We start from the raw sequence: 17179 nt of genomic DNA, 5'->3' as shown, positions 1-17179 counted from the left end.
AAGTCTGAAAAGGTTAATTATTTCTACAAATGCCACTCAAGAAGGTGAAGTTGAGAACACTGCACAAGGACAATGAAATGGTAATTTTGGTTTATTCTTTGACAAGGTGAGATGAGAGAGTATATGCAACATTTAATATAAAACCAGAAGTGCACAAAAGGGAAAACAATCTTGGTCCTATTAGCCTTAGGTAAACAATCTATTCCTATTTGTCTGTGCTGTGTATGAATCTGTGTTCATCTGATGACAAGGTGATAGTTGCAAACAAGGGTGTTCAAGGTGATGAGATGAGGAGGATTAACATGCCCATTTATCTCTGCTCCTCACAGGGAGGAGGCCAGGGGCATCAATCATTCTGGATAAAATTTTCCTATCATATTGACACAGACACAAAATATTACATGTATCAACAGAAATTCTCATTACCACCTCTCTTTCTGAAGGGCCTCCTTGGAATTGTTAAATTAATAAATATCCTTATTTGGAACAATAACATAATTAACAAAACGGTTTAGAGATGAGAAAGTTACATGGAAGCTTTGTTTGACATTTGCAAATGTAAATTCAGTTAAATAACAAGAGAAAAATTACTTCCATATTCTACAGCTACAAAGCAGGATAACATACAGAACCTCAATACTGTACAGATTTAAAGGTCAGCAAAGCAACTGGGATTTTAGGAAGGTGATGCTGCGCGTTGTTCTCTTGCATACTGATCCATACTAAGAACTGAATCCATATATTTGATCTGGACAAATGTAGCAAGAATGTTTAATTCTCTCTATTCCCTTTTTATATAAGCTCCTGAGATGATGGTAGCCTGCATTTTTTTGTTTTTTTAAAGGCAAAATCTTTGGTCAACAGTGTGCTATGAATTTAAATTTGGATTTGCACTATTCACACTCTACATGTAGAAGCTTCTGAGGAAACTGAGAGAAAGCTGTTACTTAGAGAGTAGATGGAAAGTGTGAACCTGTATAGTGTCTTACTGTTTAACTGATGGTTTTCTATAACACTTAACACTGTAGCATTTAAGCATTTATGACCTGGAATTTCAGGAGGAAGGCATCTAAAAAAAGACTAAGCAAGATCGCCTTCCTCACAAATAGCCCAGACACCGATAAGGTTTGCCTGAAAAATATTATCTATTTAAAAGACCCTGTCTAACACAATCTACAGCCACTTTGTACTCATTAAATCAACCACTGCTGTAACAAATTGGCACATGCTTTTGCAAATTTAAAATATAGCCTTCAGATGATGCTGTGAGGTGAAAAGTAGATGGAACCAACACTGTTGAGAAGAAAAACTGAGAAAACTTGATTAACTGAGATGTATATAAACATGTCTTATATAGCACCTCATTATATAAGACATATCTATATAGAGAGACTACTACATAGCAGGGGTAGGCAACCCATAGCATGGGCACCAGAGAATGGCATATGAATGCATTTTGCTTGGCATGTGGACCTCAGGGCAGACGGCAGGGAAGGGTCTGCACTGCCACAAAAGAAATATGGCCCCTCGTTGCTCCCCCTGCTGTTTACCGCTGGCTCGCCAATATCTTACAAGTTGAGGTTGCAGCTGTTTTTGGCACTCTGCCCAAAAATGTTGCCAACCCCTACTATATACTATATCCTTAAGTAGTATGCAAAATAATTTATGCAAAACAATTATGTATTAATTCTCAGCAGAAGACCTCAAAAGACATTACAAATATGATCACTATATTTATTCTTCAATGTATATGTGGGGAAACTGAGGCACAGAAAAATTAAGTACCTCATTTAGCATATCGGGTATATCAGAGGCATAAGCATGAGCAAAATTCAGATCTCTTTCCTGTCCATGTCCAGTGATTGGGCCATACTGCCCCTCAGTGCTGATATACAAAAACCACTTTCTTAATACAAACATGCGTCTTGTTTTTGGCAATAAAACAGTATTCTGATGACTAGAAATGTAAATAATTTGCAACGACTGGAGAGTCACCCAATGTGCAACTTCATCCCTGTTGCATGCCAGACCAATTGTAATAAAAACAGATAAGCTGAGCCTTTCCTAGATCTGATAAAAAATAAATCAATATATTTTTGATGAAAGAATTGTTCCCATCAGAACTCCAGTGTAATTGGGCCCTCTGGCTGTGCTGAAGCCATGCTGCTACATGTACTACTGCAGCTAGCAAATGGCAAAAGAAGGGAAAGGGAAACCCAAACCCTCTCCCTGTCCCCCCAGCACTCACTGTGATCAGATGTAAGATTTTTCCAGGGAAAATTAAAGTGAAACTCCACCCATTAACTTCATTAATTAATGTGTGTAACCTGTTAAAGACAAGTTACCCCTCTCACTCTGACCCAATTAAAACAGACAAGGCTAATTGAAATGCTCTTTACACTGGCATAAAGAGCAAGGGGCCTTAAAAAAAACCCCAAAAAACAAACCAAGCCCCTAATAATCATACAATTTTAGAATCATAATGCAGACTGTCTACATCCTCTGGTACCTTGCTCTAATGTTTAATTACCCCATTATCTAGCAGATAAAACACTTTTCACCAAACAAAGAAAAAATTCAACTTAAGGTGCATTTTATATACTGAAGCTATATAACACAACATATCTGAAATAACTATAATAAAAAGTTGAGCAAAAATTAAACTGAATTTATTTTAAAAACATTGCTCCTTCAGTTTTATCCTCTTAGTTTTTGGCAGCTGCATCTTGTCCACCATGAAGCTTGTTATACCTTTGTCTGCAAGGCTGAAAAGTCCCCAGCTGTTTTTTTCCACAGAGATAAACCTATATACTGATCAAGTCACACTGCCCAGCTTTTTCTTTCATAAACTTTACAGCTAAGGCTTTGAATCATGAAATGTGTTTTCTAGCCCCTGGATCATTTTTTGCTGACTTCAAATTATCTGCAGTATTTCCATAGCCTTATTTAAGTGGACACCATCAATGTACCCAGTACTCTAGGAAAGATCTTCCCTACTCCTACTTGAAATAATTCTTTAACTTTTTGAATACATGCTTCTCAAAAAAGCTGTTAATCATATTACGTCTATCCAAAAAAACTATTATTGCATTCTTTAAACCTCACTGAATTATTCTAAATTTGCCTTATTCTGTTTCCAAAAACATGATACCAAACAGAGTCAGTTAGCAGCAACCTTTATAGGAAGCATCCTATCGTATGGAAAATGTTTCCAGGGCAAATGTTACTGGTAAGACTCCCTGATATTGTTAAAAACAAGTGTTGATTGTATGAAGATATACAAAATGTCCCCAAGTTCTTCACTGGCACCAACAGCAAAAGGATCATAGAAAGCCAGGTGGCAAAAGCAAGGACAAAATGAAGTAATATATTTATTTGTTTTATAACAGTTACAGTTCATTACATTTAAAAAAATGTTAAAAGAACATCATGGTTGCAAAGTCAAGTTCTCAAAGTTAGGAAATGCCTAAACAAGCAACATACGTGAAATTTGTATTCCAGACCGTAAACAAAGCTCTTTACCCCCCAAAATCCACATTTACAGCTCTCCCAAGAAGCCTTAATCATAGATAGTTTTTGCACTATGCCATGAAATCTGGGCTGAAGCAGTAAACCAAGTTGTTTTCTCCGATGTTTATGAAACTTCCAATTCAAGTAAACTGAGTTCTGGTAACTATAATCCTGGGTAAATGTAATATTTTGCTATTAAGCTATTCTCTATTCTCTTTAGTCTCCCAATTTTCATAAAACTATATGTAATTAACTATATAGTCCTAAAAACACTTGTAAGTTTCAAAGCAGCACAATGCTTACCTGACATCTACAGTGCAATTCACAATATTTGATAAAAACTATTTTCATTGTCGCTGCCTAAAGTAACATCAAGTGATTTAAAAAAGACTAGAATAAAGAAGTGTGTTGCTTACATTACTGGATCTCGTTTTCATTGTTGTGCTAAGAATTTACTGCATATGCTTATTCTTAGTAATAAAAAGTGTGATTATGCATCTAAAACGTTCACAATTGACAAACACAGGTTAAAATGTGAACCTCTGCTAAATAGCCTAGTTAAAAAAGTAAAGCTATGTTTTCCTTTAAATTAGGAACTCATTGTTTACAGTACTTTTTTAATTGAATAGCAAACCTATAATACAGATTAGACTGAAGGACTCAGAATATTCTAACCAACGTAAATACTTGTAAGCCTTTGTCTTTGGAATTTACAATCTTCATTTTACTTCTTGGAACTGTCAGTTACAAAAAACAGATGCTAGAAAAAATGAGAACTGAAGGCTCAGCACTGAGTGAGCTCTTATGATTCTGTTTCTTACAGGCAGTTGCAGAATATGTCCCATTGCATATGTCCTCCATTAAAGTTGCAAAGACCAAGGGAAGAGAGTTCATAAAGGCATCTCTTTACACACACTGAATAATGGTACATGTGGATCACAAACTAGCCAAGGGAAAGCATGTACAGGAACATGCACTCCAGCTAACAGACTAGGATATAGTTCAATTCTGTGCCTGCCATAAACAGTGTAAAAAACAAAACAAGACTGAGAACAGTCTCCCCTGATAACAGGAGAAAAGATCAAGTGGCCCCGTAGGAAAAGGTGAAAATGTTTGTTTGAAACATTTTATGTTTCTTGTTTCAGCTGTGAAAACGATGGAAGTGAACAACTGTATATGAACTACATGTGGTGGAAATACTTCCCTATATATTAAGGCAAGGTTCTTTGAGTAGATGTGATATCTTTTATTAGACCAACTGAGTAGTTGGGAAAAAGTTCTTAGCAAGCTTTTGGGTGCAGTCATCCTTCTTCAGGCATGGGGAGTCTCAGTGAAAATGTAAACCTGCCAGCACATCTCCACCACCCTCATTATCACTATAGCCAACAACAGAACCAATCACCATTCCTGGATCTTACAGAAATGCACCTCCACAGATGTAATACATCTCATCCAGTGCACCAAATGCCCTAATGGAAAATATGTGGGAGAAACCAAACAACAACTGTCCACCAGAAAAAGCGCACACTGAAAATCTATCAAAGACAAGAATACACAACTACCCGAGGGGGCAAACTTCTCACAGGACAATCACTCCCTCTCCGATCTCTCAGTTCCCAAAGGGAACTTACAAAACACCTTCCATAGACGAGCCTATGAACTTCACTTCATAAATCTATTGGATACAAAAAATCATGGACTCGATATAGACATTAGTTTCATGGCACATTACCAGGTACTTGCCTGACCTGACCTCCTACATTGTTCTTTTCCCCACTTTTTCTCCCCTCCCCGCTTTTCTGCCCTTTGTCTCCCTGATTTCCTACTATTTCCTTCTTCACTGACAGCCTCTTTCCTACCCTGTATTATTACCTCTGTAATGCTTCCTTTGGCTATTTCCCCCCTGCTTTCTTCCCCCTCCCTCCCCTGCTTTACCTTTTGTTTCTCCTTTCTACCTATTTACATTTTCACTACATCCTCTCACACTTTGAGCTTCTCTCATTCCTGTTTCCCTGATCTCCAACTATTTTCTTTTTCACTGACAGCCTCTTTTCCATGTTGTATTTTATCACTGTAATGTCTCCCTTTAGCGTTTTTTCCCCTGCTCTCTTCCCCTGACCCTCTCGCCTTTACTGTTTGTCTTTCTAATTTCTACCTATTTACATTCTCACTGACATCCAGCCACACTTTTAGCTTCTCTCATTTCTTGGAGTCTCAGAACAGCAGAAACTCCCTATGCCTGAAGAAGGGTGACTGCACCCAAAAGCTTGCTAAGAACTTTTTTCCAACTGCTCAGTTGATCTAAGACAAGATATCACATTTACCCAAAGAACCTTGATTGCCTATGTCCTTAGACCAAAACGGCTACAACCAAAAACCCTACATATTAAAGTTCTTTAATATGCAATTAGTCCTTCAAACTAAAACTGCTCAGGATAAATTTGTCAAGGAACCATAGTGGGGGAAAGGAATAAGAACACAAAGCCAAATGATACAGTAGTGCAAAAATTAAGAAACTGTGACACATTATATGACAGTGAACGATACGCAGATTAATTCACTGATTTATGTCAACAGCCAAATTGATTGGGTTGCATTAGTTCCAAAAGAGGAACATAACTCTTTAGAAGGCAAAAGGGACTGTGGGAAGGAATACAAAGTTCCTAGAGGACAACGTTTTTGAATAGTTAAGGTCAGGAATCAGTTCAGGCTGAGTTTTCTGTCTGCTGTTAATTACATTTTAACAAAGAGTAGTTTATGTAAGCCAGTATATTTGGATTTATTCTGCTTGGGTGAATATGAATGTTCTCTTATAGAAGCAATGTAAAATTTGCCTACACCAGTCAAGTGGAAATTGAGTGACTAATAATGGTAGATAAAATGCATCATCTCCAGAAACAAACATAAAAATCTGCTATAATTCAGAGTTAAATATGCAATTATTTTTGAGCAAGCTTCATAATATTTAGTTAATAAACATTTACCACTAGCACAGGCTTGCTTTTATAGAACCACAGGCATTACTAAATAATATTACGGTTCAAGATTTAGGGAGTTTTCTTAAATGTAGATATGCATATTCAAATTAATATAATTACACAAATTTGAAACACTTGTTAATAAAATGATATTAATTATTATTGATCATTCACAAGAACGATGAAGTCTTAAATTATGCTACATCAGTATAATTACATCTGCATCAAAATTAAATGAGTTCAACACAACTGAGGTTACTTGTAAATATAAAGCAATGCTTAATAATACATTTCTTTAGAAAGGCAGATTTGATCCTACTTCCAATGCCCTGAACTGGCTTTTGACCATATTAAATTAAATGGAAGTTGTATTCTACAGTATTCTCTAGAGAGACATATATTCATAAAGCAAATCTCTTTGACAAGTTAGAAACCAGGATTTTACTGAATTTTTGTCCCAGCTCTGAGACTTACTTATTCCCTTGGCCCCCACGAGTCATTTGTCCTACCCTCAGTTTCTCACACCTATAAAATATGGATGAGCATGGTGGGGAAGATTTGTCAATATTTGGGAAATGATTTTAAAACAGGAAGTGTTATATACATGAAGTATTATTATTATTTTTGTTTCCTTATAATAAACACTACAGAAAGAATAACAGAGCAAAGTTAGTAAACTCTTATTTAAGAGAGAACAAATATGGAAACCATGAACATAGTATTGGTTTTTAAATCCCATGTCTCTCTCAGAGGTGCTTTCCTTTCCTGCAGCCTTGTGACAAAGTAGTTAGCAGATTTTGCAGATTTTTTAGAATCTGACTTGTGACCTCTGGGCTGTTAACTGCACCTTAGCACCCATGCCATCCCACCCCACTCCCTCCGGGGTGCTAAGAAGCACCTTCATCCACTCAGGCTCCAGATCCTGGAATTTTCTCCTAAGGCACCTACAACTCTTTCTTTCAGGAGCTAAGCAGGACTCACTCTTTTCTTGTGAATCGCAAGTAGAAAAGAAAATAGTACAGATTTGATTTTTGTGCAAATTGTAGCAGCTGGAAGAAAAAGAAGATAGTACTGGTGATATCTTCCGTTAAATAATAGTTTGGGTGGTTAGATAGTGGGAGATCCAGGTTTAATTTTCTCCTTTGCCTGAGGACATTCAAACTTGTATCTCGTTCCCCCCAGGCTATAGCCTGTTCTAGAAGGGAGCACTCTTCTCAGTGAAAACAATTCAAGATTTACTCTGCCAAAGAAAACACACAATTCAGGATCCTTAACAGCTATGCTGTCACCAGTGACCTATAGTCTAGAAGGCTTGGGAAGGATTACTTTATCTAATCTCCTTTTCTAGCTATTCAACAATGGAAAGCAGCAGCCATCATTATTACATCCTCATAAAAGCCAACCCTATCAGGATGCATTAAGCCTGCTTTGGGAATACAGTCCTCAGGAGGCATAGGCAGAAGCCCACCTAATTTGACTGGATGTAGGTGCAAGATGGCCCTGAGCTGCTCAGCTCCTGACAAGACTGGAGTTTAGGTACCCCCAATGTTAGGAAGCAGTTGAAGGGGGTATTGCAGTATTGCAATTTTGGATTTAGGCACCTAAATTCTGCCGTAGTCAAACTTCAGGAACCTACATCCTGTTTCAGAGCCTGGCTCTTCTATGTACCTTAGTAATACATGATCTACGTAAGGTAATTTCCTATTTACACGTGTGGCTCTGGATTCTGTTTCTTCCAAAGTCAGCGACAGAAGCTCACTATGCTCTGTGACCACTGTTTAGTGCGACTCGTTTGCTATGGTACAACTCATGTCATAGACTATCTAGTTGCAGTAAAGAAACAATCTTTCATTCCCTTTCATAGTGCAAAGGCAATATCATAAATGCGTTCTGCTTCTGACAATTCTGTCCAAGGAAATTACAACTTCATCATAGCCTGGGGACAAACTTCTTCTTGGACCTTAATATAAAGCCCAGTTATTAAACCATTATTTTCCCAATATTACCAAGTTTGCTTTTTGTTTTCAAAGCAAAGAATCATTATGCATGTACCATGAATTAAAGTTACAGTTTTTGCAGGTGATAGTCATAAGATCAAACTAGACTGTTAAAAAACATCCCCTATTAATTACCACATTTTCTTGCTTCAGCACCCCCCCATAAGATATACACCTTGTTTTGAAAGGCAGGATGAAGAAAAAACGGTATTTCCTTGTAGTAAGTAACTGAGTAGCAGTAGCAGTGAGGGAGCCAATCCTGCCTCTCTTGTGCTCCCTGTGCAGCATGTGTATATTTTACTTTTGCTTTTGCCCAGTAGGTGGAGGAAACTGCTCTTACTGTATTTCTTGCATAATATGCACTCCAATTTCCAGCAGCACGTTGGTCGCTTATTAGAAAAAAGTCAAAGAAAACGAAACTATCATTGTTAACTCATTTCTGTTTACTTTTCCCTCTACATGTTATCCCTGCTCACAAATTGTAATTATAATTAATTGTGAGTACTGTATTTACTTGAATCCAAAATGAGGTTTTCTCCACCCAGTCAGGACAGGGGGAAAAAAGCCTAGTTTTAGATTCAAGTATGAGCCTAGGGCAGGCAGCAGCTCAGCTCTGGTTTGGTCCTATGTCAAAGGCCAAAGCTGGAACTGAGCTGCCACCTGCCCTAGGCCTGGGTGGCTCTTGCAGCAGGGGTGGGGGTGAGCAGCAGAGGAGTGCCAAGGACACCACATGGTGGGGGTAGAGGAGGGCAGGTACATGGGGAACACCTTCAGTGTGCAGCCTAGTGGGGAACATGGGGGAAACCATGCAGCCTGTTCCCCTCCAGCCACTTCCCCCACCCCCTGCTGCTTACCTTCAGTTCCAGCTCTGGCCTTGGCCTGGGGAAAGGACAAGCAGTGTGGGGGACAGTATAGGCATGAAGGGAACAAGGGACAGGGGGGAAAGGCAGGCATGCAGGATGGGGAGGAAAGGGATAGAGGAGGCAGGCAGCAGGGAGGATGGGGGGCAAGTGGCATGAGAGAAGGTTGGCACCAGGGAAAACAAGTGGCAAAGCAGGCAGGCACAGGCATGGGGGCAGGCACAAGGATCTGGTTCCTCACCCCACACTGCCACTTTGCCCTGCCACAGCTGTGGGAAAGAGGGATGGCCGAATTTAAGATGACTCTCCAATAATTAGTTTCTATATATGGAATATTATAACGCATTTATAATTTTCCATGTATAAGATCTAATTATTGATGGGTAATTTTAAGTTATCTTCAATTCAGGTAAATATGGCATTTATGCATTGCTTATTTATAAAATAGTATTCTTTTGAAATTGACAAAATGCTGGATTTTGCAGGAAACTGATTGTACTGTTTGGAGATAAATCCATTAATTAAACATAGAAGTTAATGCAAAATCCACTAAAATCATAATTTTGATAAAGAAAGGAAGAGTGTTGGGTATCTGATTTTTATTCCACTTGATAAACTATGTAGAGTTAATGTGATTCATTCCCTTCTCCTAGGGACCTACTTGAATTGTAGTGAGATGAAACAATTTTTGCAGGTTAGTCATGGCATAAAAAGCAAATGCCATAGTATTCTCTGGATGTGCTCCATCAGCCCCACCCTTTGGTGCTGACTGGTGGAGAGGCCCCAGTAGAGGGAGGAGGTACAAGAGGGCAGGCACCATCTTGTCTGCTGCTCTTTGTGCCTCCCTGCCAGCAGATGCCTTCCCTGCCATGCAGGCTGCTCCCACTCAGAAGCCGGCATTTTATTTTATATTTTTTAAGTTGATTTCATAGACAATCCAGGATTTCAGTTTCCATGACATCTGCGAAATCATGAATTAAGTAGACCCCTGCCTATTACAAAGCATGTTTCTGAGAGTAGAAGCAGATAGGATGTGATCCTGATCCTCTCAGTTTAAACAACAATGGGACTTCCTCCTTTCCACACAAGCAGTGAATTATTTACAGAAAAAAACCTATGTTTAAATATGGCTTAAATCTACTAATGGCTGTCAGGTCTTTTAACCCAAGTAGTTTTCCACCACTATGAGAATTATTTTTCTACCACCACCAGTGATATGGAATTTTGTCTTTCATTCATTTACAATGAATATTTAAGGAAGCATTCTCAGCTCTAACAAAAAGCAAATCTCTGCAGCTCTTTCTAACAGTTTCACAGGAGTGGGGGTTTGCCATTTTCATACAGCTGTATGTATTTTCATTTGTGTTGCTTATCAATACACTCAATCTTTAAAGATTTTGATCACCTTGATTTTCAGTTTTTAAATATAAATGTATTTTTAAAAAGTCACAGCTCTAGGAAACCAGCAATATATATACACAATGGAAATACTGCAAGATGATCTGCAACACAGACCTCTGTTCTTGCATAGCATGTTACTGCCTCCATGTTTGAGGGAGAATTCATTTCTGCGGTACACATATATTTATAAGTCTACTATATGAAAAGATTTTGAAAATTCATGCTCTGTTGCTTTCACTACCCATTCCCAAGGGCTTTTGTCTCTTTTAAGCCTTTCAGTAAGTCTTGATCATTTTAGTGTTTAAGTTACATTAGATACTGTGCTAACAGGCAGAATCTGGGTAATTTACAGCTCTATGTACGTTTGTTAGCAAGCGTTTTGCAAACAAAAGAAAACTGGGGGTGAAGGGTGACGTGACATTTCAGCAAGAGTTGGCTTTCTTATTAGGATTTCTTTTGTCTGCTACTATAGACTGTGCCACACTTTTCTCTAAACATCCACAGATCTGATGATCAGCATGATTTCAGGAAACCAAATTTTTGTTAGAATTCATACATGCTTAACATATTCATCAAGCAAGACTAACACTGTAACCAATGAAGTGAAGAAATCTACTTTGAATTAGAATTCTGGATCATGTATATTTCCATATTGTTGCTCCCCAACAGAGCATTTTTCTTTCCTTTTTTGAGGAAATGGAAGGAGGAAAAAGCAAAATAAATGTATATTGTTTATATCTGAAGTCTTAATTATATCATAATATCAACAAAAGTTTGCTTGATCATTTTCAGAGGATAAGCAGGATGCTGGCAATCAGAGCTTAACTCTAGAGAGTCGCAAGCTAGTGGATAAAGATTAGGCAAGTCCGGAGCCAGAGGCAGGTGCCAGGAGTGGGCAATTCAGAAAGCAGGGATCAGGGCTGGAGGCAGGAACCAGGAATCAGCCAGGAATATGGCCTGTCAAGGAACCTACTATGAAGTGAAGGGGCTGTTGTTTACCAACAGGCAGCCATGCTATGGAGGGAACTGGAGGCAGTTGGAAGTAGTTAGGCCACTGCAACCAGGTGTATGTGTGTAATTAGGTCCACCTGGGGCCTAATTAATCTGCCTCCTGCCCTGATTCCTGACAATCATTTTCACTACATTTTTTAACACACTATTGCTTGCAAAAAGAATCCTGAATGAGACAGACATTAGCTAAAGCATTCTGAAATATGCTGCAGACATGGGTCACTTCCACAAAGCACACCATAACATCCTACCATGCACACAAAGCATATGTAGGACTGTATTCATTTATTACCGTGGCAACATTTATGCAGAGTTCACACACTGTTGGTTTCAGTATTGTCAGTACTCTTTAGTAGTGCATCTCAAGAGAGGCTTTTCAACCAATGGTAAGCTGCCGTCAGAGAGTCTGGCCTGCTCTCTCTCCACACTCCATTCTTCTTCAAGATTTACCAGAAATATGGATAGGAAATTCAGCGACTGTAAAGCTGCTACAAATAGCCATTGAACAACTCAGCACTTTGTGAGACAAGAATTAATAACCAGGGTCAGATCATAGCAGACAGGAGACATAAGCCTCTCTAGAACCTGTGCTTTTCTATAAGTATGCAACCTGGTTTCTTTCACTTCATACTGCTACAGCTGCCATAATGTTAGTATCTGTAGCCAGCAGCTCCTTTAAAGTCTGAAATTCATTCTCAATAAATCCTTCACTTGCACCACATACTGGAAAAAATGCAGAACATATTCATTTATGCATGCTTCATTCTCAGAGACAACCACAACTGTCAAGATAGCAATTCTCTCCTTTTGGTGGCTGTTGTTAGGTGTGCAGTTTGGAATTACATAATAGTACCTACCCATTTTGACATTAACAACAGCTGCTTGTGTGACCTCAGTAGCAATGTCTCAATTTATTCAGGACAACCTTCCTCCAGAACAGTGGGCAGGCATCTTTGCCCTTTATTTGCAACCATGGTTAGAAGTAGTTTTGTCAAATACTGCCATTATTTCTGGCTGACACAAAAATTCTTATTGCCAAGAATGAAGAGCCATTCACATTTATCATATTTATCTTACCAGCAATACTGAACAATAGCCATTACCCCATTAATGACCCAACAGCAGTGGTTTACTTCTCTCTGAGCTCTTACATTGTTTTATAATTTCTCTATGCTACAGTAAAATTCTTTCAATGCCAAAACTCTTTTGCTGCAAAAAGGAATTTGTCACTTCTGGGCTACAATCTTTCTATATCTAGGAGAGCAGGAAAACATTTACTTAATCACATTCTCAACTCAAACTTCTTGACAGACTCTAGCAGATAGGCTCCTTGTGGCTCTTCCCCCCACTGGCTCTTCCTCAGGTTCACATTTGCTGAGTGTCATCATAATACGGGCAGTGGTTTTCAGACTGTGTTTGTGGAACCCTAGGGTTCCATGATAAGTCACCAGGGGTTCTACAAAGAGACTGGGGATAATGGTTGAGCAGGCCAGAAGGCAGCATAATGCCATTGTGTTATGAAGTGACAGGGTGAAAGGGTTCCATGACTTTAAAACGTTTGAAAACCACTGTCATCTGGCATGATTTCATTTTCAGTCTACTATATCCTCTTTCACTTCCAGAGATGTTCTGAGATGATCTACCTCAACTCTAACACTGCCCCTTTGAGGTTTCATTCACAACATGAAGATGTTGTCCACACCTTTCTCCTTCCTTCCCTTTCCTTCAAAGAAATCAGAAGCAGAATTTTGCTATTGGATTCTAACAACTAAAAATCATAACATAAGAAATCACCTGGAAAAGCCCTCAAGTACCATATAGGCCAGATCTGTGAATGGATACAAGGAATGGTACTGACAGCAATAAGCAAGGTGGATGATCTTTTTAGCTGCATTTTGTAAGAAATGGAGAGGCAATTTTATTTTAAGGCCTTAGAAGAGCTGACAGTGACTAGAACAAGAAATAATCAGGGTCTGGGCAAAATCTTAACTATCTGACAAACCCTAATTAGTTTTAAAATGAAGCCTGATTAGCTTATTAAAGCAATTATGTGATGTGATAAAGAGGACTAGACCCAAATATCCAAGATGTCCCATCCAGTAAGTTCCTAAGAGGATCTCACTATTTGAACAGAAGGATATGTTAAAAAAAGCCCTAAATTTACAAAGCTAGTATCAACTGTACATGCAGACACCGCCCCCCAACATTGACAACCTGAAAGGGGTACGTTTGGTTGAAAAAAACATGTCATTCTGAAGCTAGTGTGGTATTATGAATAATGGAGCACAAAAATTGAGTTCCAAAAGGAAATTACTAATGCCCCTCTAATAATCAAGGTCATCCTATTTTTGTTTCTAAATATAACATTTAGGAAATAAATATATCAGAATTACCTAAATCATGTAAAATTAATTGAAAACAAATCTTTATGGATTATTGTTTTGAAATAAGCCTGGGAAAATTGGAGAATTACCTGATTGGTCGATTCTCTTTACTGTCAAAAAGTGAGAAGATGACTTCCAGTTCCTCTCCTAAATTGGAGCACATCAGGCTCTTCATCTGCACAAACAGATGGTGGCTGCTTGCTGGGATAGGAGTATCTTTCTTTCTGTGACGATGCTCCATCTACACAGCACCATCAAAAATGAAAGAGAGGTTCAAATTATTAATAAAAAATAATAATAGAAGTTGAGAATTGTAATTTTGAGAGTGGTTTCCTAAGCCAAAACCCCTTCTTTTAAGTGCAGTATATGCTTTGCTGTGTACCAATTGATGCTTACATATTTTTCAGGAGAAAGATGGTGGTAAATGAGTTACCCAAGTTTATACCTGGCTTAGTCACAGTGGAAAGAAACCATTTACTTCTATAGTCCCAGATATTTCTTTCTATATAATAGAGGTCATGATTACTTTAAACTTCTGTTGCAATTTTTCATTTTAAAAGTGTTTTTAATAGCTATGAATCTAATATTTTAATGTCCCAAGCTCATGAAAGAACTTTAAAAGACACTACATAGTTTCAATTCAGTTACAAAGGTAAAATTGAAAGGTTAGGAGAACTTTCATACAGAATAATCTATACCAAATTACCCTGTAGGTCACCTACCATTTCCATTACTCTCAATTTACTGTTTATAATTTGATTATTTTAAATAATGCAGGGTCTGGAAAAAATTAAACTGTATTAATTCCACCTTTTATATTGTATTAAAATAACTTACTTTTAAATACTGATATTTCTAAAGTACTCAAGATCTCAAAGAAAAAGCAGACGGCATTAGTTTATTTTTAAAATGTATATTATTTCACTAATCGCTAAAGGCACTTTTACACATGCTCCAGGGGTGAGGGGCAGTGCTTTACACAGAGTGGCTCCAAGAGCCATAATAAATAAAGTACTGTAGCGTCTCGTGTATCAGCATCCCAAATGGCAGCGGGAGTGCTTGAACTAAAGCTCATTCGATGACCTTTAGTTCAAGTGCTCCCACTGCCATTTTGAAGTGTGGGGACACTAATACACAAGACTCAGATGGCTGATGGATTGCAGTAATTACAACACTCCAGCAGACTCTACAGAATCTACTCCGATGCACTGTAATTACAGCACATTGGAGCAGCTTCTGAGGTCACATACAGGCACCTTAAGTTTTTAAAATCTTCTTAAATTATTTTTGTGAAGTAGTGAGTTCTTCCACATAACTGGTTTTAATCTCCCCTTGACTACCATTTATCCATATAATTAGAAAATATTTAAGACTTTAAAGCACAAATATAATTCTGTAATATTACATAAAGTTTTGAACTTTGATAAGGACTAATGTTATTTATGTAACTGACCCCAAATGAACACATGACTTGTAATTTCAAGATGGACAGTAATCAAAAAGGCTCTATCTTTGCTTCAGGGTGTGGCAGACTGCCATCACAGTATCTTCCCAAACTGCTATCAGGCTTATCACCTGTCTGTCAGTTTGGTTGCCATGATTGCTGGGGTGGGCAGGAAGCCCTCCCCAATCTGTTTCATGTAACCCTGAGTTGTAACCGGAGCTGGAAACATTCCAGCAGGGCAGGGGAAACCTGCTCCTGCAGATGTGAGAAGCTACAGGTAGCCAAGCAGGGAACTCCACCTCTTTACTGTTTTGGCAATGACCTCATGGCTAGGGGGTGGGGGCAGGAGCCCCTGTTCCTCCTGTAGGGAGTGATGATGCATTTCAAATTAATTGGCTCGCATCCAACAACATTTGGCCAGGATTGATTCAGGGTGATGATGTCAAAAGGGCTATATAAGCCCAGACTGCCCAGGAGGCAGGAAGAGAACCATTTTTGGCAGAGCCATGCTGCTGGAATGCACAGAGACAGCCATGCTGGAAAGCACAGAGACAGCTTCCATGCTGGAGCCCTAAGGCTCCTCGGGAGGGAGGAAAAGCAGATGAACACTACAGCCCCCTCCCTCTCAAAACCGGACAAAGAAGAAACTGCCTGCCTACAGAGGAAAGCTCAGCCAACCTCTGGATGATATTTGTGAGTAAGCTACTTGGAACCTACCTAGATATATAGCATGCAGAATTGCAGATGCATGATCAATGGCTACCTAGCCATAATTTTTGCTCTAAGGTTATTCTGCGATACCTCTCTACCCTGTACCCTACCCCAAACCTACTCCCTGTAATCAGTAAGGTTCTCCACCATTCTAAGCATGGTGAACTGACAGATAGGGAGAGAGGCGTTCCTTTTTGTCCCCTTGGTCCAGCTGACTAAGGGAGACTGCTATTTGTGCTCCAGGCCAAGGGATACACCCCAAGTTCTTGCAGTGGGTTGAGCACCCTCATGGTTTACAAGGCCTGTGTATCCCAAGAGGCACAGGGCCATGGACAGACCAAGACTCTTGGGTGGCAGCAGCAATACCCCCAGGTTTGCAGGCATGCTCTGGGAGGAGAGGGGGTCAGCCAGACATGAGGTGCCCCCAGAGAGGCACTCAGAGCAGGAGCACCCCCTGCTGGCTCGCCACAGAAGGACTAACTTTATTTATGCAACTGACTCCAAATGAACACACAACTTGTAATTTCAACATGGATAGTAATCAAAAAGGCCCCACTTTTGCTTCACAAAATAACCCACATTAATGACAGAATTACACCTAAGTTAGTCAGTGTTTAAAAACAAAAGACCCTGTAAAATGAGTTTTTATATCCATCTATCTCCATTGATTTCAGTGAGGCTTATTCGGATCAGGACCCCCCCAAAATTAAAGCAAAATGGGTAAGTTTCTCTCCAAAAAAAAAAGGGCTCAGAGTTTCACTGAGATGCATGCTAAAATGGCAGTGGAAGAGATCCCATACCTCAGTGTGATTAATAGTGACAGAACTGATAAAATGGCTTCATAAGTTCCATTAATCTTGCCTTAGCCTAATGGGACTCAGGG

General features: G+C 39.0%; 1 protein-coding gene across 2 annotated transcripts in view; it reads right to left on the bottom strand.

Annotated features, from left to right (window-relative positions):
* DOCK4 (dedicator of cytokinesis 4) overlaps positions 1-17179 on the bottom strand; it is a 423704-nt gene that overhangs the window by 223612 nt on the left and 182913 nt on the right. For both annotated transcript variants that reach the window (XM_090042292.1, XM_090042293.1), the window contains exon 8: positions 14231-14382. In XM_090042292.1, coding sequence (XP_089898418.1) covers positions 14231-14382 — 152 coding nt within the window. The remainder of the gene's footprint in view (positions 1-14230; positions 14383-17179) is intronic.

Source organism: Crocodylus siamensis, chromosome 4 (assembly GCF_052110815.1).
Source record: "Crocodylus siamensis isolate JL-2025a chromosome 4, ASM5211081v1, whole genome shotgun sequence".
In the NCBI taxonomy this organism is placed as follows: Eukaryota; Metazoa; Chordata; order Crocodylia; family Crocodylidae; genus Crocodylus; species Crocodylus siamensis.
The sequence above is the reverse complement of the archived record's forward strand: the minus strand, read 5'-3'. Positions and strand labels throughout refer to the sequence as shown.